The sequence below is a fragment of the Carcharodon carcharias genome, chromosome 25 (assembly GCF_017639515.1).
Source record: "Carcharodon carcharias isolate sCarCar2 chromosome 25, sCarCar2.pri, whole genome shotgun sequence".
NCBI classification, from domain to species: Eukaryota; Metazoa; Chordata; class Chondrichthyes; order Lamniformes; family Lamnidae; genus Carcharodon; species Carcharodon carcharias.
The window spans coordinates 14,890,347-14,915,334 of NC_054491.1; the positions used below are offsets into that span (position 1 = coordinate 14,890,347).

At 43.3% G+C, this 24,988-nt stretch overlaps 1 protein-coding gene across 5 annotated transcripts in view; it reads left to right on the plus strand.

Moving 5' to 3' along the window:
- The window catches only part of pcsk7 (proprotein convertase subtilisin/kexin type 7), a 237,485-nt gene that overhangs the window by 190,579 nt on the left and 21,918 nt on the right, over nucleotides 1-24,988 (plus strand). For all 5 annotated transcript variants that reach the window (XM_041174191.1, XM_041174194.1, XM_041174193.1 and 2 more), the window contains one exon: nucleotides 13,276-13,432. In XM_041174191.1, the coding sequence (XP_041030125.1) occupies nucleotides 13,276-13,432 (157 nt within the window). The remainder of the gene's footprint in view (nucleotides 1-13,275; nucleotides 13,433-24,988) is intronic.

Here is a 24,988-nt window from a genome sequence, read left to right on the forward strand (position 1 = left end):
CTCTCTATCACTCTCACTCTCCACCTTTCTCTCTGATTCACATTCTCACCCTCACTCATTCATCCTCACAAGAACATATTAGCTTAGCCTCTGAAAAAAGCCTTTATTTGTAGGCATCCTGCTTCTAATTCAGCTTTCAATGCCTTTCACAGAAGTGGGGAGATTTATTTTATGTACCTGTGTGGACAATTACTTCTTGATAACATAAATAGTTTATTTCTCAGTAAATTTGCAATGGAATTGCTGAAGGGGCATTTATAAGGCTTTTCTCGTTGAGTTTTAATTTAATGTGTATGTCTGGACTAATGTGCAAATGAGCTCCCTCACATAATTAGGGCTGCACTTCAAAAGTACTGAATTACTCCTGAGACGCTTTGCAATGCTCTCCTTGCAATGCTCTGAGGATGTGAGCAAGGCACTTCATAAATTCTAGTTTTCTTCCCTTTTCTAAAACAATTTTTATTTACTCATTCTCATGAAGGGTTTTTATGAGGATGGAGGAGCAGAAACTGTTTCCACTGGCAGGAGAGTCAGTAACCAGCGGAGACAGACGCAAGATAATTGGCATAAAATCCAGGGAGGAAATGAGAAGAATTTTTTTTGCACAGTGTATTATGATCTGGAATGTGCATGCCTGAAAGGGTGATGGAAGCAGATTCAATAACTTTCAGGAGGGGACAGGATCAGTGCTTGTAAAAGAGAAATTGCAGGGCTACGTGAAAGTTGGGGAAGTGGTGCAGCTAATTGGATAGCTGTTGCAAAGAGCAGCACTGACACAATGAGCTGAATGGCCTCCTTCTCTACTGCATAATTCTATAACTACAGGTATCTTTTTAACCACCTTGGGGAAACAAAAAGCCAACCATTGTACTCAGCCACTGAATAATTAACAGCAAATGAAGTATTTTCATGGAAGCAGCATAATCACAATCAGAAAGTGAAGGCCCATTAAAAGCAATTCTTGCGCTTGCAACTTTCACATGAGCTCAAGAAGTCACAAGATCCTAAATGTGAGCTACAGAGTTGTGCAGTGACTGAGAGGCTAAGCAAGATAATGGCGGGAGGTTAGTTTTGTTGCACCTTGCGCTCTGTATTTCATGGTTAAAGTGATACAACGTTGAAAGCTGCCATGACAGGGACTTACTTGCACCTCCTATTGTGTCTCCGACCATATTCACTCTTTGGCACTCTTACTTGCGAGTGAGCACGACATAGACATCCAATTTCAACACACTGCTGCCCGTCCCAAAGTTCAGTCCTTCAGCAGCACCTTCCAAACCCATGAACTCTACCACCTAGCACAACAAGGGCAGCAGATGTATGGGAACACCACCACCTCCTAGTTTCCCTCCAAGTCACACGACATTCTGACCTGGTAGTATTTCAGCTGTTTTTCCACTGTCGCTGGGTCAAAACCCTGGAACTCCCTCCCTAACAGCACTGTGGGTGTACCTGCACCACAGGGACTGCAGCAATTCAAGAAGGCAGCTCACCACCACCTTCTCAAGGGCATTTAGGGATGGGCAATAAATGCTGGCCATAGCAGTGACATTCACATCACAAGGTCAATGATAGTCAACAAGTAGCCAGCTGAGCCCCAGATTCCTGCCTTCTCCCTTGGCCACCACTCCTCGTACCTCTCACTGTGGACTCTGCCTCACCTGATAGTGCCTTTGCAAGCAGTAGGAACGCAAATGGATGGGCTAACCATTGCATTGGGTCACCTGTTGGATGTAGCTGTGGGCAGCACATCAGCTGGCATTGCAGTGCCTATATGAGCCTGAGACATAGATGTTGCTTGTGACTTAGTTGCATCTAGCGCAGCCATTTCTGTGTTGCAGTTTTGATGCAGCACCCAGCAAAGCCTTGCAATAGGTCCCCTGCTGACCCAGAGCCTGCAGAGGCAGGCAGGTGTGTCAAAGGCCGCAAATATGCCTGGTGACTTAACGGCAAGTGCAGGAGAAGTGTGGCCTCCAGCATTCGCTGTTGCTTCCAAGCTATGATTGCGTGAGCGAGCCCGGCTGTACATTCCTTTGTGCCACAAGCTTTGTGAATATAATGTTTCACAGAAAAGGTTAATCTGTGGCTTGATTGCTGCTGAAATGTGGAAGTGGGCCTCGTTGCCAAGTTCCCTGGTGATTGTGCACCGTATTTGAAGATTTTGACTCATCAGTGCTAAGGGCAGTGAGTTTAACTTTAAAATTACTGCAGGAAGCCCTGGGCTGCAATTATATTAATGCAGTCTAAGAAGGAATCAATGTGCCAGGCCATGATGTCATCATTTCTGGGTGGTCTAGTTGCAGTTTTGAATATAAAGTGACATCGCATTCACTGTTGTATCCATATGTTGGAAGTCCAAATGCTAATTGAGTTGTTTGGTGTGAGACTCGAGTCCTTCAAATCAGAAAGGGCTTGGAATTAATCAGTCCCACCAGAGTGGCATTAGGTGCTCAGGTTGTCCTGTGTGTCTCTGAGTCTACAGAACAAGTAAGAGGTGTTGAACTCTTTGTTCCTTTTCATTGTTATCCAGCATTCTCAGCTGGAAAGGAATGTGTAAAGGTAGGGTGGGTACACGATCGGGTTCAGCTGTGGAGCCGCTGTGGTAAAATATCCTTTGAGCTCTTACTATTAACGATTATGTCTGAAGATTGGCCACAGGAATGAGCTGCCAGAGGGCTGGGTACACAGCCTCGATTTCCACCTCCAGAGAAAGAGAAAAAAGAAAGATTTGCATTTATATCGCACTTTTCACAACCACCAGACAACTCAAAGCACATTGAAGTACTTTTGAAGTGTAGTCACTGTTGTAATGTAGGAAATGTAGCAGCCAATTTGCTCACAGCAAGCTCCCACAAGCAATGTGGTAAAGGGCAAACCTCCCCTGTTCTTCAAGTAGTGCCAGGAAATCTTTTATGTCCACCTGAGAGGGTAGACAGGGGCCTCAGTTCAACGTCTCCTCCAAAAGAAGGCACCTCTGACAATGCAGCACTCCCTCAGTACTGCACTGGAGTGTCAGCCTTGACTTTTGTGCTCAAGTCATGAAGTAGGATTTGAAGAGGACGACAAAAGGAATCAGTTTTTGGATCTCTGGCGATCTTCAGCTAAGCGCACCGTAGAAATAATCTGGGCATGACTCTAAATCCAACAGTGCACCAGGAAACTCTCCTCGGTATCAGAGTGGTTAATGCTTTACACAGATTTTCTGCTCCCTTCCAGCCCTGTCGCCTGCCACTCTTCCTGTTTTGCCTTTGGGCCATTTCATCCCATTTGGAAAATGTTTGGCAGTAAGAGTATAAAGCATCCAGCACAGCTTGGATCCATCCCATCTGTTTGTCCATTTAGAAAACTTCAGCCAACTGCTGTACTTAACCTTCCAAGTCCTGACCTTTTTAAAAAAAAAGTATGGCAAAACAGGTCAGCTGAGCAAAGAAAATTCCTTTGACTGTCAATGAGATTCTAATGTCACAGGGGTAATGGTAGTTTAATGGGTATTGGATTGAACCAGAAACCCTGATTTTAAATTCCGCCCTCCCCTCCGACATTGTGAAATTGAATTCAGTAAACCTATTGACTAATTCCAGGGTATAATCCTGAAAACCTGCCTACTTTGTCATAAAATTCAACTGGTTCACTAACGTTCTTTCGGACAAGGATTGTTATGCTCCAGTGAGTGAAGGATAGAACTGAAGCCAACCTTTACATACTCTGTAAGCATTTATTTACAGAATTACACATTACAAACATACACTTCCTAACCCCACACTTCCAGTCTGCACATGTGAGCCTCCAGTTAATGCCCACGACTTACATACAATTAAACACAATTCATATACAGTTAACAGAGGTCCTACCACCACTACACTTGACTCCAGTCCTATAGTACATCATTGACTCTTAATGCCCTCAGGGCAACCAGGGATTGGCACTTCAGAGTGATTTCATTCCACTTCAATTGACAATGTAAAAGAGATGGTGAAAAATGTCACATGATTTATTCCAAAATCCAACTATTTTGCCCTTTAGAATACTTTACTCACCTGTCATAAATAAACATCCCAACAGCAAACATTAAGAAAAAAATCACCTCTCAATCCTTGCATCTAGATATCTAGACTTTACATATAACCTTTGTAGATAGGACATTATGGGTTAATTTCGCATTTGTTGAAAATTGATTTACGACAAGGATTTTCTGGGAATTTATCAGAATTATGTGAGTGGGGACTTTCCAAAGTCTCTAATGTTCGAAGCAAATTTGATTTAAGTTCCAGTTTCCTCTTGAGCCACGAAACACTTTGCTGCCTTTTCCCCATACTTTCCTGTGGGCTGGAGCAGCTCATTCTGTTTAATGCAAGAACCAATCCGAGTAGTTGCCTTTCAATTTACAGCTTCAAGCTCATTGAAGCCAAAGCCTGTACACGATACAAAGCTGATGAAGGTGAATGTTGCAGGGTTGATTCCAAATTCCAGCTTTCCTGAACTTTAGTTCACATTGGTCATCTCTCAGAACTAAACATCCAGGTCCCCACCCCTTCTCCACTATCACTCACATAATTCTGATAAATTCCTAGAAAATCCTTGTCGTAAATCAATTTTCAACAAATGCGAAATTAACCCATAATGTCCTATCCACAATGGTTATATGTAAAGTCTAGATATCTAGATGCAAGGATTGAGAGGTCTCTCCTGAAAGGAATGAGCATTGCTGGGATACAGTTCCACTTGATTGGTATTTCACCTATCTGGTTGTTGTTGGTGCGTGAACCCTGAATCAACTGGTTCACTAGCGTTCTTTAGGAGAGGAGTTGTTAGATTCTAGTCAGTAAAGGATGGAACTGGAGCCAATCTTTGCACACTTTATAAACATTTATTTATAGAGTTACACATTACAAGCATACACCTCCTGACCCCACAGTTTCAGTCTGCCTCTATTTATAAGGGCACATGTGAATCCCCAGTAAATGCCCACAACCTGCATACAATTGATATATGGTTAACAGAGGTTCTGCCACCGTTACACAACTCCAGTTCTACAGTACATCATTGATTTTTAATGCCGCCAGGGCAAGTGTTAAAAGTCTATCACACTGGGTGAGGGTCAGGCATTTCTTGGCTAAGCTCAGTCATGTTCCCATCTGATTCCAGACATGCACTTTCCAGCAGAGATCAGTGATCAGAGACATTGCAGCTGTGAATCTACCAAGTTTGAGTTTTAAGGACAGTGGCCTATTTGAAAGTCAAGCAGAACTTGGTGAAGATTCCTTACCCATAGGAAATTTCCTGGTATTTGCCCATCAGATGTTGCTGATTCTGAATTGACCCAGGAATTAAATTTCATGGTCAGCAGTGACAATATAACATGAGTTCCCAGGTTCCACACACTTCAAAAACAAGGAAAAAACTAATTTGTATTTATATCGCATCTTCCATCTACTTAGGATGTAAGTGCCCACAGTCAGTAAGTTGTTTTTAAAATATAGTCACTGCCATTTGTAGGCAATTGTAACAACCAATTTCCACATAGGCTGTCTCAAACACCAGTGAAATAAATCAGCTGTTAATCTCATTTGGAAGTGTTGATTGAAGGATAAATGTTTGCTGGGACACTGGAGGAACTCCCTGCTTTTGTTATACTGTTGGACTTTACCAGATGGTTTTGTTTGAAGAGGTGGATGTGACCTGCTACGATATCTGCCTGGAGACAAACCCATGTAACCTGGTTGCCATGGAGACAGGTCAAAAAATGATTGAAAGTAAGATGTAAGTTTTAACACCTTGACACAAAGGAAGAGGCAGCTGGTCTTGCTGCACACAGGTTCTCGGACTCAGTCAGATAGAGAGATTTGGGTAAGAAGACCAAAAACAGGTGCTGCTAGGCCAGGTAGAGGAAAAAGACTGTTTTTGTGTTTGCTACCAAGCAGAGTGCTGGTAAGAATGGATTTCCTGTTTAAAGAGAAAAGGCTTGTGGAGATTTAAAGATCAAGGAGCTTCCAGAGGTGCCTTGCTACTGGAAGTCCATTCGATTATGCTGAAAAAAATTGGGTGAAGGGGCATTTGTTAAAAGAACACTGTAAGATTCCCTGTTGAAGCTGGGAGCAGCTTGGGATTTATATGCAAGGCTAAATTTATGCTGAGGGTGCAGTGTAATGTATAAATGTGGCATAGGGGTTTTTGGTTGTGTTAAGAAGTTAATGGGGAGTCCTTTTCTGTAGTTCAGTGTAATTGTTGCCTACTAAGTAATGTTTAGCCAATGTTGCTTTTAGTTTGTTTGCTCCAGTAAAAGCTGTATTCTTGAGTGCTTCATCTTGAGCACAAAGATCTAGGTTAACATGCCAGAGCAGTTCGGAGGGAGTACGGTACTTTCAGAGGTGCCATTTTTCAGATGAGACATTAAATTGAGAACAGAATATCCTGGGGCATAATTTGGAAGAAGAGCAAGGGGGTTTTCCCAGGAGTCCTGGTCAATATTTATTCCTCAGTCAGCATCACAAAAACAGATTATCTGATTATTATCAATTGAAACATGAAATTTTGACATGCCATTCTTTGAGTCAGTCATGGGAAACCCATGTCTCTTTTTAAAAGTTATTGCTCTCTTCAGGGATCGTAACATTCTTCGAATAATGCTGTCGGATTTTTCTACATTCACCTGAACAGGCAGACAAGGTCTTGGTTTAGCATCTCCTCTGAAAGATGATATCAAACACCAGGGAAAAAATATTCACCAGCAAAAAGATTAGTAGATGATCTGTTGTCTTATAATTCTCACTATATCTTCTAGGTTTCCAGTTTGTATTTAATATTGTGACATGTGTTAAATTAATTGCAAGAAGACCTGGTTTCGCAACTGCAAGAAGTGACTACATTCAGGCTGCAATGCATTTGAGTATTTTTTGCCAAACAGTAACTCAACAGGGATGTGTTTGTTACCTTGAATGGATTGATAATTGGCTTCAGAAGATCACTGACTTCATGGTCAGTTACTTCTGTGTTTAAGACAAAGGACCCAGTCATTGCTTGTGAATCTACCAGCCAGGAGTGATGGGCTGATGATAAGAATGGGGCCTGACAAACCATTGCAGTAAATATGCTGAGCCCTAATGCTATAGAGAGTATGATGATATGTATGTTCTTGATATGACTGGCAGGGAATTTCACCTTCAAAACAGTACGAATTTTGTCGTACTGCTTTGTATGTGCTGCATGGTTTCTATTTTTTTATTATTCGCTCATGGGATGTGGGTGTTGCTGTCTGGGCCAGCATTTATTTGCCATCCCTAGTTGCTCTTGAAAAGGTGGTGGTGAGCTGCCTTCTTGAACCGCTGCAGTCCATGTGGTGTAGGTTCACCCACAGTGCTGTTAGGGAGGGAGTTCCAGTATTTTGAGCCAGCGACAGTGAAGGAACGGCGATATAGTTCCAAGTTAGGATGGTCTGTGGCTTGGAGGGGAACTTGCAGGTGGTGGTGTTCCAATGCATTTGCTGCCCTTGTGTCCTTCTAAGTGGTGGAGGTTGTGGGTGTGGAAGATGCTGCCAAAGAAGCCTTGGTGAGTTCCCACAGTGCATCTTGTAGATGGTACACACTGCTGCCACTGCGCTTTGGTAGTGGAGGGACTGAATGTTGAAGATGGTGGAGGGGGTGCCAATCAAGCAGGCTGCATTGTCCTGGATGGTGTCGAGATTCTTGAATATTGGAGCTGCATTCATCCAGGCAAGTGGAGAGTATTTCATCACACTCCTGACTTGTGCCTTGTAGGTTGTGGACAGGCTTTGGGGAGTCAGGATTCCTAGCCTCTGACTTGTTCCTGTTCTATTGGCTTATGCCAATACACAAACTCAGCAATAATTTTCCACATTGGCACTTATTAGTTGTCAGGATTGGGTGGACAGTAAGTGTCCAAGTATCTAATCTACTAGCTTCATCTTGAGCACAAAATAGCCAAATAGACACTTAGTGAACCTTAACAGCCTCACAATGATTGGGTCCATCTTGGGGGAGTGCCCTTCTGATTGTGCACTCTGTGGCCCACAGTGACCCTCCCGGTGGCAATCGCACACACACACACACACACACGCACACACACACACACACACACACACACACACACACACACACACACACACACACGCACACACACACACGCACACACACACACAGATACACACCCCCTCCCCACATCCCACCCACTTACCTTGTTCTGATGGTGGCTCCCATGCTGCTGCTCCTGGCCGGGTGCAGCCCCAGCAGTGGCCACCGCTCCCAGTGGCAGCGCTGGGGAGCTGCTGATCCTCCTCCTGATTGGCCAGCAGCTCAGAGGTGGGATCTCTCCCTTTACAGGGACAGGTGCCCCGATGGCTGCTGATTAGCTGGCTGATGGATCTAAAATCCATTCAGGGCTCTCCGCAAGAGCCAAGGTGGGCCACTGCCACCCCACCAAAATTCCAACCTATAAATGAAGGTCTTGTTTTTTTCATTTTTATGCTCGGTGTCCATCTCCATCTTCCCGAGATGTCAAGGGCTGACTGCCCAGTGCCCTGCAGGCTGGTTGACCACCCAGTTACTAGCAGTCTGGAATGGATGGATGCATTGAGCTTTGCGTTGATCCAGGCCAGTCCATGGCTATCTAGGGAAGCTCACACATTGGTCCATGTACTTGGGGACCCTTTTGCTTTTGTGACTAGCTACGGTTAAGGCCAGTGATTCTGAATCCTGAATAATCTCCTGGAATACCAAGTTTATTTTGGGAGATGAAGCGGTTTGTAGTGTCGACCAACCCGGTGTGATTATTTCTCGCTCAAGCTGCAGGGTTGAGTGACTGTCAGTGGAATATGCTCCTGGAGAGAGTTGCTGCTGAGACCACGCGTAATCCACTCTCAGCCCCTGTGTAGAGGAGATTGGCCTGGAGTGCCAGTGGGCATCACAGCCACCAAATCCAGTCCTGCCTGTGTCTGATGCTCAAATGAGCTTTCTTCTTGAGTTCTCTGAATGAAGGTACAGTGCCACGACCTCCTTCACAGTCACAAACCCACCCCAGCCAGACAGGGGTCAAATCAGACCGTCTGGCCAACTGAGCCAACAGCCCCACAAGAGGTCTGAGTTGCTGTAGCAGCTTTACATGCATGTTGTAGCCCGGAGCTATGGATAGTGATGGTAGAGGCTCTAACATTCCTTCCATCACACGACTGACCAGGAATCTCGCCCACTCTTACTACCTGCTATTGGTGTGTGTTGGAAGGATTTGCAGGTTGATACTCAACCTGTTGTGGACACATTATGAACGCACCCTCCTTGGCCATCAAACCCTGAAGCGGGACTGGAACCCAGAGTTTCTGGCTCAGAGGCAGGGACGCTAGTCACTGCGCCTCCCATTTGGACACTGTAGCAGACACTAATGGCTGATAAAAACCCGTGTGCTGTGAGGAAAAAGTGTAATCTTTTTTATTTTGCAAGGGAAAGAAACTCACCAACTTGTTTTCGGATGGTTACTATCTCCAGACCAATGATGTCATGCAAGTCCAGTGGTTTCAATATCTAAACATTATTTATCACTTTTGGCTCAAATGTGGCTGAAAATGACGTTCCAGGGCAAATTTATCTCAGAGGAAATGTGATGCAAACATTAAATTAGACAAGAAGCTACTCCAATGCTGATGCTGGTCTGTAGCCAGATTACTCTCTGCTTCTTGACCATTTAAGGCAATGTTAGTGCTCCAAACAGAAATATCAGTAAAATGTGGACGGGAGGCTCTATCTGTCACTGGCTGTTGGACAGCGTTCAGAACCTGCATTATCAGATTCCTTTCAATATGCTCGACAGAAGATTGCCAACCCATTGTTTTATCAGGAATAAAAAGAAGCTGAGAACTTTTTCTTTTAACTGTGTTTCCCCTTGCTCCATAAGATCAGCACAAATAAAATGGTGGATGTGGGCTCAGTAGAGAAGAGTCTAGTTTTCCTGAGCTTTAGCAGTGACTGTTTGTTTTGGCTGCTGGGAGCTTCTCTTAATTCTTCAGCCACTGCTGCTTTACTTCAGTTTTTTGGGATGCTTCCCAAGTTCCTTCCCTTTTCTCCAACTTCCCTTGAAGGCACTGAGTTACAGTTTGACGCACTCAGAGAACCCTCTACTACCTTGCACAAAAAGTGGCCAACCTTCATGCGTGAGCCTTGGTGTGTGTGTGTGGGGGGGTGGGGGGGAAGTCAAAAGCATGGAAAGCAAGAAACGATCTAGCTAACTAACCTGCATTTATTTAGCCACGTTCAGATTCTCGAGACCTCGCAAAACACTTCACTGCCAGTAAGTTTTGTTCAGTGTGCAGAGACTTTTGTTATTTAGGCAAATGTCGTGACCAGTTTGTATCACATCGAGGTCCCACAACCAATGAGCTATTCGACTAGTGAATCTGGTTTCAAAGTCTAGCTTGAGGGATAAATGGTTGGCCAGGACACCAGGAGACCTCCAGTGCTCTTCTTCAAATTGTTCAAGAGGATTTTTTATTCAGAGAGCAGACAGGATCATGGTTTAACATCTCAGCTAAAAGGCAGCACCCCTGGCAGTGCAGCACTCCCTTGGTACTGCGCTGACATGTGAACGTAAATTATGCGTTCAAGTCCTAGAGGCACCACTACAAGTAATTTTTTTTTTCCCCTGACCACAGATGAGTATGGGTTACAGGATAGGGATCAGGAGCAAAAGCACTTCCCACAGGGAACACGCCTTCCTCACCCAGCTCCACCTTAGCCCGGAGATATTGAAAGCAAAGGGATGTAACCTGAAAATCAGTCAGGAAACACCTCTTCATGCAAAGGGCGGTAGAAGAGTGGAACTCTCTGCCACAAAAAGCAGGAGATATTGGAGCTCAGATAATTTTAAATCTGAGATTGATAGATTTTTCCTGGCCCGGCGTATTGAGGAACCAAAGCAGAAAACTGAGTTAAGAATCAGACCAGCCAAGACCTCATTGAATGGCGGAACAGGCTCGGGGAGCTGAATGGCCTCCTCCTGTTTCTATGTGCTGATTTCCCTCTCTGCTGCTGGTACAGCTGAGTTAAGAATTGTAAGTGTAATAGACTATTTTGTAATTCAATGCCAAGTAGGTTCAGTCCTTCCGCAACGCATTTACTATATAGGAAACGAAAGTTGAGAAGTGACCCATCCACATTTGTGTGGCCCTAATTACTGTTTCAAACCCCAACAGCCTAATAAGCATTGGAGAAACAGTTAAGGCATTAAATTACCAATTGTGTAAGTCAGTCGATTTGGCAGAGCGGAGCTCCTTTCAAAAGCCAGTGTACAGTCTGGCATTACAACCTGTACTTCAATGCTCTAAAGGAATAAGCACCAGGATAGGTCTCACCTTGTTCCAAATTATGCATTAAATATACTGGTGTGTCTGATGAATGATGGTGGACTTATTCATATGGTTTACACTTTAAGAAAGGAATGAATTTGATCCTATTCTGCAGCACAAATGGTCTGGAGTAAATTAGATTTCAATGTCTCCTGGACCCCATCAGACCTTTGCAGAAGAGCTACCTGATATGGTTAAAATATGTAGCTGTATCCTGTTACACAGAGCCAAGCCTCTGCCAGCTTTGTGTGCAGTTTCTGTCCAAGCTGGCAGCCTTTTGATATTCAAAATTCATTTTTCACATCTCAAACAAGTCTTAAGAAATCTTTAGGGTAGACTTTGACTTTGTGCAATACCATAAAATGAATAACGAATTGGCAGTTTGTGGATATCACTCGTGACCTTTGTTTTTGAAATCAATGGGCTTTAGCCAAGGATAAAGGGGTGGGCTCCCTTTAAGATTGGAGGGGCGGTAGTAGGTTTCACCTCGCTAATTAGAAGCAACTTCTTCCCCTCCACCTAATGCCACGGTGAATGTTAACCACAATGTTCAGAGCTGATTAGCCAATCTCAGCTCGCCAGTACGGACTGAAATGGGGCTTGAACCTTCCACATGTTGACTCAGTGGCGATCACTAAACCAAAGGTTCACTCCCCAAACATTGTACCGCTGGGAAATTTCCTCTTTAATCAGCTGACCCCCAAGACTGTAAAACTGTTCCCTTAGAAGAGTTAGAGAGCAAGAATTGATGATGGGACCAAATGTACAGTAGCTAAATTTTCTGATGATACAAAGACAGGTAGGACAGTAAGTTATGAAGAGGATATAAGGAGTCTGCAAAAGGATATAGATAGGTTAAGTGAGCTGGTAAAAATTTGGCAGATGGAGTATAATGTGGGAAAATGTGAACTTGTCCACTTTGGCAGGAAGAACAGAAAAGCAACATAATATTTAAATGGAGAACGATTGCAGAACTCTGCAGTGCAGCGGGACCTGGGTGTCCTGGTACATGAATCACAAAAAGTTAGCAGGCAGGTATAGCAAGTGAGGAAGGCAGATGGAATGTTGTTGTTTATTGGAAAGGAAATGGAATATAAAAGTAGGAAAGTTTCGCTACAGTTACATTTGGTGAGACTACACCTGGAGTACTGTGTACAGTTTTGGTCTCCTTATTTAAGAAAGGACATCATTGCCTTAGAAGAGGGAAGAGGACATTCACTTGACTGATTCCTGGGATGAAGGAGTTACCTGTTGAGGATAGGTTGGACAGGTTGGGCTTGTACATTGGAGTTTAGAAGACTGAGAGGTGATCTCGTTGAAACAGATATGATTGTGAGTGGACTTGGCAGGAAGGATGCTGAAAGGATGTTTTCCCCTTATAGGAGAGATTAAAATTAGGGGAACACAATTTAAAAATAAGTGTCTCCCATTTAATATGGAGATGAGGCAATTTTTTTTTTTCTGAGACTCGTGAGCCTGTGGGACTCCCTTCCCCAGATAGCATTAAAGGCTAGGTCTTTGAATATTTTTAAAGCATGGGTAGATAGATTCTTGATTAACAAGGGAGTCATAGGTTATCGGGGGTAGGTGGGAATGTGGAGTCGAGGCCACAACCAGATCAGCTATGATCTTATCAAATGGCAGAGCAAGCTCAAGGAGCCGAATGGCCTACTCCTGCTCCAAATTCGTATGTTTGTAAATGAGCAAGTTGGCGCCCTGTATTCTCCAACCTGAGTGAGTGAGGCCCAAAACCACGAATGGACACTCACTGCCAGTGTTCAAGGATTTTCGTGGTCTCTCTGAGTGACTGAGACTGACATTTAGTGACCAATCATAGACACGTTTTGTTGCTTCTTTTTGTATCCAGCATAAACTGGGTTGACTCTTGGCTCAAATTCTATTCACAAAAGTTATTTTGCTTTCCACAGTAACCGCTGATGACTTGCACTTGTCTGGCATGAAGACCCTGGAACATGTGGCAGTGACGGTGACCATAGCACATCCTGCTCGGGGCTCTCTAGAACTGAAACTGTACTGCCCCAGTGGGATGTCTTCACTCATCGGAGCAAAACGTATCATGGACACGTAAGTGGCCAGTGGCAGAGACTTGCCAAGTATCTTACCAGAAATGACAGAAGTAAATTCTATGGCTACAAGGGGCTGAGAGCAGAATATCAGTATGGTGAGGTGCCATGTAGGAAAGGAGTATGTTGAGAATGATAGAGTGCCTCTGTGTTGAGGGTGAATTGGATAGGGAATCTCTACATGAAAAGTTTAGCTGTTCATGTCTAGCCATTTATGGGATGTGGGCATCACTAACTAGGCCAGCATTTATTGTCCATCTCTAGATTCTTCTGAGAAGGTGATGGTGAGCCATCTTCTTGAATGGCTGCAGTCTATAATGTGCAGGTACACCACAGTGCTGTTCAACAAGGAATTCCAGGACTTTGACCCAGCGACAGTGAAGAAACAGTGATATAGTTCCAAGTCAGGATGGTGAGTCACTTGGAGGGGAACTTGCAGGTGGTGGTGTTCCCAAGCATCTGCTGCCCTTCTCCTTCTAGGTGGTAGAGGTCACGGGTTTGGAAGGTGCTGTCAAAGGCTGCTTGGTGAGTTCCTTCAGTGCATCTTATATATTGTACACAGTGCAGCTACTGTGCGCCGGTGTTGGAGAAAGTGAATGTTTAAGTGGCCAATGTGGTGACGATCAAGTGGGCTTCTTTGCCCTGGATGATGTCAAGCTGCTTGAGTGTTGTTGGAGTTGCACTCATCCAAGCAAGTGGGGAGTATTCCATCACACTGCAGACTTGCGCCTTATAGATGGCGGACAGGCTTTGGGGACTCAGGAGGTGAGTTACTCCCTGCAGAATTCCCGGTCTCCGACCTACTCTTGTAGCTACAGTATTTATTTATATGGTTGGCCCAGTTCAGTTTCCGCTTAGCACTAATCCCCAGGATTTTTGAGCGTGAGCACCAGCACAGATTGCTGACAGCCCCTCCCTCTCCCCATTTCTGTAAGCAAATTCTCACCTTCATTATAGATCTTTATGTGTAGCCTGACAGCCATTTCCTAGACACCTGCCAATTGATTCACAGGGTCTTCACAAATTGATTCTTGGCATCTGTATCCCACTCATTGAAGTTCAAGGGTGAAGAATATATTCATCAAGGTCTCCGACTAGGGTTACTTTTTATTATCACTGAATGACTATTAGTCCCAATTAAAATAATGTCATCTCGTAGCAATATTATTGAATCAAAGAAACTTACTACAGAAGGAGGCCATTCCACCTACCAAAGCTGTGCTGGCTTTTTTAAAATGCTTAATCCCACACACTGCTTTTTGTTTGAAATCCTGTTAGTTCCTCACCCTTAACTTGCTGTCCAAAAAATTTTACAGAATCAGTTTCCATCACATCTTCAGATAGAACCTTCCAGAGTCCTACAGCTGTCTCACTGAAGAAATATCTCCTCATCTCTCCTTGAGATCTTTTTCCAAGAACCTTTTAATTGTTGACCCAATCTCACTGGGAATATTTTTCCCCCCTATTTAATCTATCAAAATTTCTCAACATCTTCAAAACCTCATGAGGCCACCTCTTAACCTTCCCTGGTCCAAGGAGAACAATCCTAACTTTTCCCACCTGACCTCATAACTGAAGTCCCTCATCCCTGGTAATATCCTGGTAAACTTCCTCTGTAACCTTTCTAAGGCCATTACTTCTCTCCTGAAGTGTGGTGCCCAGAGTTCTCCACAATACTCCAACTGAACTCTGATTATTGAATTATAAAGTTCTAATTGCTCTTAACCTTGAAAAATCTGTGTTGGTGAAAAGGGTTCATTTGAAGTTTTGAGGTCACTCCGGCCCAGGATTAGTGCAAGATTAGTTGGTTTTCATTAGATGGGGTTAGTTTGTTCTTTAATGTTCTTTGTTGATATTGATTTAACTAAATTAGTTTTACTGAATTGGCTGACAGGATGTTTAGATTGGAGAGGTTGTCTGGCGTCTTACCTTTCCCCCTTGAGGTAACATTACCCTGTTGGCACGTGTACACATGCAGACACCCCATACACATCCAGCTTGGGCTTATATTATACACCATCCACCTCTCATCACTGGGAGAAAACATTTCTCTTTAAAGGTCTGAAATTCAATCCTTAAACTCCTAAGTCATAAGATGAGACCTGTCTTGCATAACTGGTAAACCCAAACATTGGTTGAAATGAGGTCTTTCTGGATTGTTTTTCATTTTAGAGGATTAGGTTTTGACATCGATCTTGTGGCAATCAGACTGTTGCCATTCTGTATTTAATCAGGCAACATTTTCTCTATATTTGGACTTAAGCTGCTGAATGTACTGAGGACTATTGATTTTAAAAGATATGTGTTTTATTGAGGAAAAGGAACTGTTGCTGTATGCGCTAGCTGGTCCTTCAAGGAACCATACTTGACTTTAAAAAAAATATTTCTTGGACTGAATTGTTCCAACAATGCTTTTATTGTAGACACTCCTGCATTCATATTTTGCAGCAGAGTTTCACGTTCCTGGATCAGAGAATATATGAACATATTTTAAAAAACAAGGCAAATGTATCCTGAAAAACACCTTGGCACCTGCTCATCCTCTCTCACCTCCTTTTCCATCTCAACTTTTTACTCCCTTCAGTACCGATTCTACCTTCAGCTGCCTAGACTGTAAGGTCTGAAATTCCATCCCTAAACCTCTTCACCTCCCTCTCCTCCTTTAAGACGCTCCTGAAAACTTACCTTTTTGACCAAGCTTTTGGCCACCTCTCTTTATGCCTCTTTACACGATGCAATGTCAATTTTTGTCTGAACACTCCTGTGAAGCGGATTTCTTTATAAGATAAAGGCACTATATAAATGTAAGTTGTTATTGCTTCCACAACTATAGGACATTCTATGTTGTGACCCTCTGCATATAAAAAGCACAGTTCTTCCAATCTACCCCTTTTTTATTTTTGTGACGGTTTTCAATTTACATCAAGTTAAGGCAAGTAATTTCTTACCTTTCAAAAACTGGTACTTTCTAAGGCAAAATTATGGTATTTGTGATCCGTGTTCAAATTTGCAGAATTTGTTGAGTCCTGTCTGTTTGTAACAAATCATTCATCCTGATTATGTTGTCATCATTTTTTAAAAATAGCTTTGAGCCGCACAAGTTCTCACAAAGTGAAAGGAGATTTTTTTTAAAACTTTCATGGGATGTGGGTGTCGCTGGCTAGGCCAGCACTTATTGCCCATCCTTAGTTGCCCTTGAGAAGGTGACTTCGAAGGGCATTTAAGAATCAACCACATTGCAGTGGGTCTGGAGTCACATGTAGGCCAGACCAGGTAAGGATGGCAGATTTCTTCCCCTAAAGGACATTAGTGAACCAGATGGGGTTTTTACAACAATCGACAATGGCTTCATGGTCACTGTTAGATTTTTAATTCCAGAATTTTATTGGATTGAAATTCGAACCCAGGTCCCCTGAGCATTACCCTGGGTCTCTGGATTACTAGTCCAGTGACAATAGCACTACGCTGTGCCTTCCCTCCGCACAAACTCGTTCAAAACGTTCAAGAGAAAAGTGGACCTGTTTTCGAAGAGGGACAAGAAAAAATTAAGGATATGTTTGAGAAAGGATATTGGTAGATTGAGATCAGACCAGAGGAGGCTGGTGTATTAGACCAAATGGCCTCATCCTGTTCCTAATATTTCCTGTGTACCTATTTGAAGCTATCTCAAGGATCTGACTTCTTGTAGACATTCCGGGTGAAGTTCACAGCACAGACAACTTATTTCACACTCTGTTTGCCTGCCTGCTGTTTGTATGGAAAGTTAAATTAAATTGCCTTCCTGGGTTGTCCAGGTGACAGGAAGTTGAGAGACCTGATTAAAAATACAGATCGCACCTTTTAAATTATAGAAAAAAAATCTCAGAAGCTACCCTGTTTCTTCAACTTTAAGTTCCAGGAACACTTGCTGGTATCTGCGGAAAAGTGGGAAGGTAATTTCTGGTGTGCCAAATTTCTTCCTGTACTTCCCCACCCCTACCCCAATCCACCTTTTTTATGTTGCTAATGTTACACTGGAAGGTGTGGACTGATACTGGCAGTAGCAGATTTACTGTTGTTCAACAGGCTGTGTTGTTAAGTGGGTAGTATTTGGGTGTGAGCACCCTGACCCCCACATTAGCTTGGTGCTAATGACTGATGGAATTGAAGACGAGTCTCTGTCTGTTCTCTTCCGAAACCCTTCCCAGTCAATTTTCTTAGGGACAATTCCCTTTTACTTGGACTAGTCAGTCATAGATTGGCACGGGCAGCAACAGGAGCAAATCACTTTTCCAGAACAGTGCAAGAAGCAGTCAATTGTAATTTGAGAGGGAGCTTTGTAAGAAGTATTTGTGTGGTCAGTTCCTAGGTGGTGTTCGTTCCTGATAAGCCTGAGAAATGCCAGTGCAGCAACGCAACACAACAAACTCCATCAGGAACACAGCTTTTATTTATTTGAAGTTAGGCCTGTACAAGTTGCATGTATGCGGTGTGATTAGTTCATGCTGTGTAGTCAGCCAGTAGAGAACGTTGATTGTTCTAGACAGAACATTCTGTCCGTTGTCAGCAAACTGCTGGCTATTAATTCTTGTGTTACTGTAATTAGCTGGTTTCAGGCACAATGTAGCTCCAGCTGGCCTTTATTTCCGCTTGGGGAATGGGCTTTCGGCCTCTCTGCCTCCTGATTCAAATGTTTTTGTTTTACAGCAGTAATTGGGCCTGTTCTCAATTACCTGGTGCTTTCTGCATGTTTTTACTTGAGTGTGATTAGCCGCTTCACTGCCAACAAGATTGCACACATCAAAACCTGACTCTTTTGTTTCCTCTCTCTCCTGAAGGAAATGAGTCCTACTGTTTCACAGGCTCTGACTTGAGCAGCTACTCTTGTGTGGGCCCAGGTCCTGAGTACTTGTCGGTTGTTTTACCGCAGAGTGCATCACACAGTGAATGGGCTGTTCGCCTGTGGAATGCATTATGGTGTTGGCAGGCTATTTAATCATGGAGTGCATCACAGCTGGGCTCAATTCCAATTCCATCCTCGCCTGGCATCCAACCACATGAGCGTTTCTTGAAAGGAAGACTGGAGAACAATCAGGAGGCCGAGATTTGACAACTTCATTTTTTTAAACTCTTTGCCCACCCCTCACCTGCAGCCAACCCCCCTCCTCCTCACTCCCCCTCCTGCCTCCCCAATCTCCTGAGATTCACCTGGTGGATGTGCTGCTCCTCATTCCACCAGGCTGATCAAGATGGGCACCTCCAATGTGCCCACCCTCACCATTGTAATGACCCCAGCACAAAATCTGTGCCAGGGTCGATTAAAAGGCAAGGCCGGGTTGTGAGTGTCTTCTGCCAAAGGGAGGTGGAAGGCAAAACCCGGACAGAGAAATTAAGAGCAGCAAATACACACCTTGTTGCTGGCGCATAAAACAATGACCATTTATTAGTAAACACACTGGGAATAAAACCAGTGGTTTCAGATTGGCAGTCCATTAGAAACCCAGCTTGATTTTTCAATTAAAGCCGATGGATGGGTAAATTGGGAGGGATTGATCAGGGTCATACAATCTGATACCGCCAGCTTTACATCCATTAGCAATGCAGAAAATTACCCAAACTATTTGGGAAATCTGAAATAAAAACACAAAATCCTGGAAATGGTCAACAGATCAAGTAGCATCTGCGGAGAGAGGAACAGAGTGCTTCAGATCGATGACCTTTCATCCAAACTCCTGATTTGGATTGACGAAAGGTCATTGACCTGAAATGTTAACTCTGTTTCTCTGTCCACATGGCTGCATGACCTGCTAAGCGTTTCCATCATTTTCTGGTTTTATCTATTGTATATGACTTTGTCTAGAGAGAAGCTGATTAGATAAGAACACAAGGAATAGGAGCAGGAATAGACCACATGGCCCATCGAGCCTGCTCCACCATTCAATACGATCATGGCTGATCTTGGGCTTCAACTCCACTTTCCTGCTTGCTCCCCATATCCCTTGATTCCCTGAGAGGCCAAAAATCTGTCTATTCCAGCCTTAAATGCATTCAACAATGAAGCATCCACAACACTGTGAGGCAGAGAATTCCAAAGATTCACAATCCCTTGAGTGAGGAAATTTCTCCTCTTCTCAGTGTTAAATCATCAGCTCCTTATGCTGAGACTGTGCCCTTGCGTTCTAGATTCTGCAGCAAGAAGAAACAACTCTGTGTCTACCCTGTCAAGCCATTTCAGAATCTTCTCTGTTTCAATGAGAATCACCTCGCTTTCTTCTAAACTTCAGAGAATTTAGACCCATTTTACTCAGCCTCTCATCATAGGACAACCCTCTCAATCCAGCGACCAATCTAGAGAACGTTTGCTGTACCACCTTCCTTAAATATGGAGACCAAAACTGCATACAGTAATCTGGATGTGGTCTCACCAAAGCCCTGTACAACTGTAGCAAAAGTTCCTTATTCTTGTACTGAAATCCCCTTTCAGTAAAGTCAACATGCCATTTGCCCTCTTAATTGTTTGTTGTACCTGCGTGCTAACTTCTTCTGTACCTTGTACAATTACACCCAAGTTCCTCTGAACATCGACATTTACAAGTTTTACATCTTGTAAAAAATATTGTTTTTCTATTCCTACTCTCTCTCTTTAGGTACCATGCCCTATGATGCTGTTGGTGACCTTGGATTTCCATGTCCACCTACCTGTACCTCCCCCCCACCTTAAACCAGCTTATATTTCACCTCTCTTCTATTTTTACTTAGTTCTGTTGAAGAGTCATACAGACTCGAAATGTTAACTATGTTCCTCTCTGCAGATGCTGCCAGACCTGCTGAGTTTTTCCAGGTATTTTTGTTTTTGTTTTGGACTTCCATGTGTTGTTCCATGGTTATGCTTGGTAAGGTACTGCAGCAGTTTCCTGTTGCCTTTTACAGTTCTGGCTAACCAGGAAACTCTCCCACTCTTACTGCCTGCCATAGGCATATTGGAAGGTTTTGCAGGTTGGTAATCAACCTGTTTAACACACCTTCCATGGTCATCAAGTCCCAGAGTGGGACTTGAATCCAAAACTTCTGGCTTAGAGCTACCAATGTGCCACAAGATCACCATTGTTTTACTACCAAAGTGAATAACCTCATGCTTCCTCACGTTATACTCCATCTGTCACCTTGTTTCTCACTGTGTGCTGCAGAAGGACCTCCCAATAGCGTAAAGCAGCCTCTGCTGGTACTGCCTTGTATTTTTGGCAGCTGCAGATGGACTGAATGTTCAACCAGACTGTGCAGGCCAGTGATGCGTGTGACTTTGTTATCATGGAACTGGAATCCCCTTGGACACTACTGCACAGAAAGAGGTCATTTAGACGAGTAAGTCTGTGCTAGTGGCTTTCCCTCTCTTCTTCTGCTTGCTCCCCTTTTTAACATTTCCCTTGTTGAACAGAACTATTGCCTTTTAAATGAATTAATTGACTTTGCTTCCATAATCAGAGAATGCCACCTTTGAACCATCTCTGTGGAACAAGTTTTTTCTCTAACCTCTTTAACCTTTATGAATATCTTGTTTGTGCCTCTAGTTGCTGTCTCCGTGACTAGTGACAACAATCTATCCCTGTTTAGCCATGTTATTGTCCTGAATCTGCCTTGCAATGGAAACTGAGTAGAATTCGCTACATGGTGGGGGTGCTTTGGGTAATCACGGCAACTTTTACTTCTTAACTCTAAACAGAAGTTAGTTACGTTTACATTGCAAAATAAACCATCAAGTTGCTGAATCACTAATTACCCTATGGATCAGTTACATCTTTACTGAAAATAATGAGAGCTGATATCTGCATCTTCCTTAGGGTTGAATGCACTCGTAATGGGAGTCCCATGCAGAAAGAGTGCGGTTCAGTGTCATTATGCAGAGTGTCCCCAGTAAAGTAAGGAATGCATTGGGTTTTCTCCATGAGTACAGATATCAGCACACTCTCCACATCAAACTATCAGCCTCTTCAAACTGTCATCAACCCGCAAAGAGCAAAAGCATTCGGCTCCTCAACACTGTTTGCTACAAGACCCCAAGTGAGACCAAAAGCCTGCTGACTCCGCAACTCATCGGCTATAAGACCTCGCTTTTATCTTTCCCAGATGTCTACAGTAGCCTGCTTACAGGGACAGCTGTTACACAATAATCTTCAATTCTTGCACTCAGCACTAAATCTCTACAACCACTATTAGCCTCTCTGTCTCTGTTTACCTCCCCCTCTGTCTCACACAAACTCTAATTTTATCAATAATCATCAATTTACAATGTGACCCAGCTATTAAATATTTATTATACTTCCGGAAATCTTACTTCATTGGGATAAATATAGATTTATGTTAGGCAGGAAAAAAATGTGCAAGATATTGAATGATATTTTAAAAATCAATAGAAGAAGAAAAGTTTGTGTTAATTGTCCATCAATGTTAGAAATTCAGGTCCCTTTGAGAATAAACCAGGACAAGCTTCAGTGAATTGAGAGCAGGTGATGCTCATTGAAGCCTGTACTTAAGAGCGAGGTTTTTCCAGAGTTGGGGTCTTTTTTTTTGTTTCTGGGCAGGGAGGGGATCTTGAAGGGAAGAGTGGAAACTGGTATTTGTACTGAATTATAGCTTAACAATAAAACAGCTGTGAATCACAGAATGTCTTCTGCTGCTTGATTCGGTAAATGGAAAAACCTCCACCTATTAAACATTAATTACCCTTCAGAAGAAATACTTCAAAGAAACAGAATGGCCCTTATGCCGTTTAGAAAACAAATTTATAGTTAAATTCAGTGTAAATTTGGTGGTTTTGTCACCTTGTGCCTCTAATGCTTTGTAAAATCAAGTATCTCCAACAAACAAACAATAGATTTTCAACTGGCTCTCATCTCTTGTGTCCAAGGTTGGAGGTTCAAGTTCCACTCAACAGACTTGAGCGCTAAAAGCTAACCTGTCATGTCCGAGGTATCACCTTTCAAATGAGACATGGCCCCATCTGCCCTCTCATGTAAAAGATGTCATGTGCTATTTTAAAGAAGGAGGAGTTCTCCCCAGCATCCTGACCAATATTTATTCCTCAATCAACATCACAAAAACAGGCAATCTAGTCATTATCAAGTTGCTCTTCCTGGGAGCTTGTTGTGCACAGATTGGCTGCTGCATTTCCTACATTACCGTAGTGATTATACTGCAAAAATTACTTCATTGGCTCTGAAGCATTTGGAGATGTCCAGTGGTCATGAAAAATGCTATATAAATGCAAATTTTTATTTTTTTTCTTTAGTGGGTGATGTAGCATATTTAATGTAAACTGTACCTGTATGTATAGAACCTTTATCCACAGGGTTCCTAACCTCTCAGATTTTGGGAGCATTTTGAGACTTTGTTACTGACATTGAGGGCCTAAGTTATAGAATGATACATAATAAGCACAGAAAGAGGACATTCGGCCTATCAAATCTGTGCCAGTTCTTTCAGCTGCTCCCTGCTCTTAACCGCATCCACACAATTTTTTCTTCAAGTATTTATCCAATTTTATTATTTTTAAGTTTCCACCCTATCAGGCAATGCATTCCAAATCTTAGCTGCTCTCACTCACTTTTCTAGAACGACTTCATCCAATTCAGGGTCGCAGGAAGTCGGAGCCTATCCCCACAGGCAATGGGTGCTCGGGGGGGGGGGGTTCCTAACCACTGGTCGTGTAAAAAGAGTTTTCCTCATGTCGCTCTAGTTGCTTTGCCAACCACCTACAATCTGTGCCCTCTGGTTATCAACCCTCAGCCACTGGAAATAGTTTCTCTTTATTTACTCTATCATGATTTTAAACATGTCCATCAAATCTTAGCTTTCCCTGTTCTATTTTGGCCTTTTCTCCCCTCCCCATTTGCCTCTCTTTCCCTTTGTGCCACTTGCAGTAAAGAGGGTGGAAAAGGGATATTCTCCAGGGATTCTCATACAGAGTTCTGGTAAAGGTTAACACCTCAAATGTTCATCCTTTCAGACGCTACCCGCCCCTCCTATGTTTAGTGCAAGGTGACCTCGCTGTAAGATTAAATGTAAGACTCTTAAATTGCATAAATATTCAGCGTCTTAATACATTAATAATCAGGATCTAATTGCATTAATTACTTGGTCCCTGTTGCATTAATAATCAGCTGCCTAATGCTTCAATAATCAGGAAATTATTGCATCAATAATCAGAATTATTTCAATGAATAATTAGATTAATTAGGAAGCATTTATATTAATAATCAGAGTCCAAATGCATTAATAATCCAAACACTTTTTAAAATTAAGCAATTACCTATTACATCAGTAATGTGGATCCTATTACATTAATTAAAGCCCTATGACATTAATAACCATGATCCTTATACATTAATTTTAATGTATATACATTCAGCTCAACAGATGAAGCCTCCCGCCCGACCCACCCCCACCCCGCTAACAGCTCAAGCCTCTCGCCCCACCCCCGCTCAACAACTCGTGTTCCCCAAATTTTCACTCTGGGGTCAGACAAAGTCTGAGGCATTAAAATGGGGTCACGCTGGGAAAAAGTTAGGGGAAGCACTGTGTGTGAGATTTAGAGCAAAAAGCAGGAGAAATATGTTTATACGGAGCGTTATGAGTTACTGGTGGGGTTAGTGATGGAAGCAGGACACCATGTCAACATATAAGAATAGTTGAATGTGTGTCCTAGTGAAAGGTATACCAAAAGTGGCTCAGGGACATGGACTGTTTACAGCAGGCACCTCAAAACTCTGGAGGAGCACCACCAGCGCTGCCTCCATTGGCAGGACAGGGGCACCAATGTCAGTGTTCTCGCTCGGGCCAACATCCCCAGCATCGGAGCATTGGCCACGCTCAATCAGATCCCCTGGGCAGGCCACATCGTCCACATGCCTGACCTGAGACTCTCGAAAGAAGCGCTCTACTCAGAGCTCTGACACAGCAAGCGAGCTCCAGGAGGGCAGAGGAAACACTTCAAGGACACCCTCAAAGCGCCCTTGAAAAAGTGCATCATCCTCACCAACATCCGGGAATCCCTGGCCCAAGACCGCCTGAAGTGAAGGGAAAGCATCCGGGAAGGAGCTGAACATCTCAAGTCTCACTGCCAAGGGCAAGCTGAAGCCAAGGGTCAAAAGTGAACGGAGCAAGTGGCAACACAGGCAGCCCACCCGCTTGTTCCCCCTACCACCGTCTGCCCCACCTGTGACAGAGGCTGTAGGTCACACATTGGACTCTTCGGTCACCTGAGAACTCATTTTTAGTGTGGAAGCAAGTCATCTTCGACCATGAGGGACTGCCTAAGAAGAGGATAGAGGATTAGGACTACTAGTTGAGTGCAGGATAAATACCTGCATGGACAGGTTGGGCCAAACGGCCTTTTCTCTGTGTTTTAATTCTATGTGTATTTCCAGTGTTTGGAATTGTTCTTTTTTAAAGACAGCAATTGAGGTTCTTGGTTTTATAAATAGAGGAATAAAGTACAAAAAAAGGAAATTGTGCTAAACAACAATAACTTGCATTTATACATCACCCTTAGCGTAGTGAAACATCCCAGAATGCTTCACAT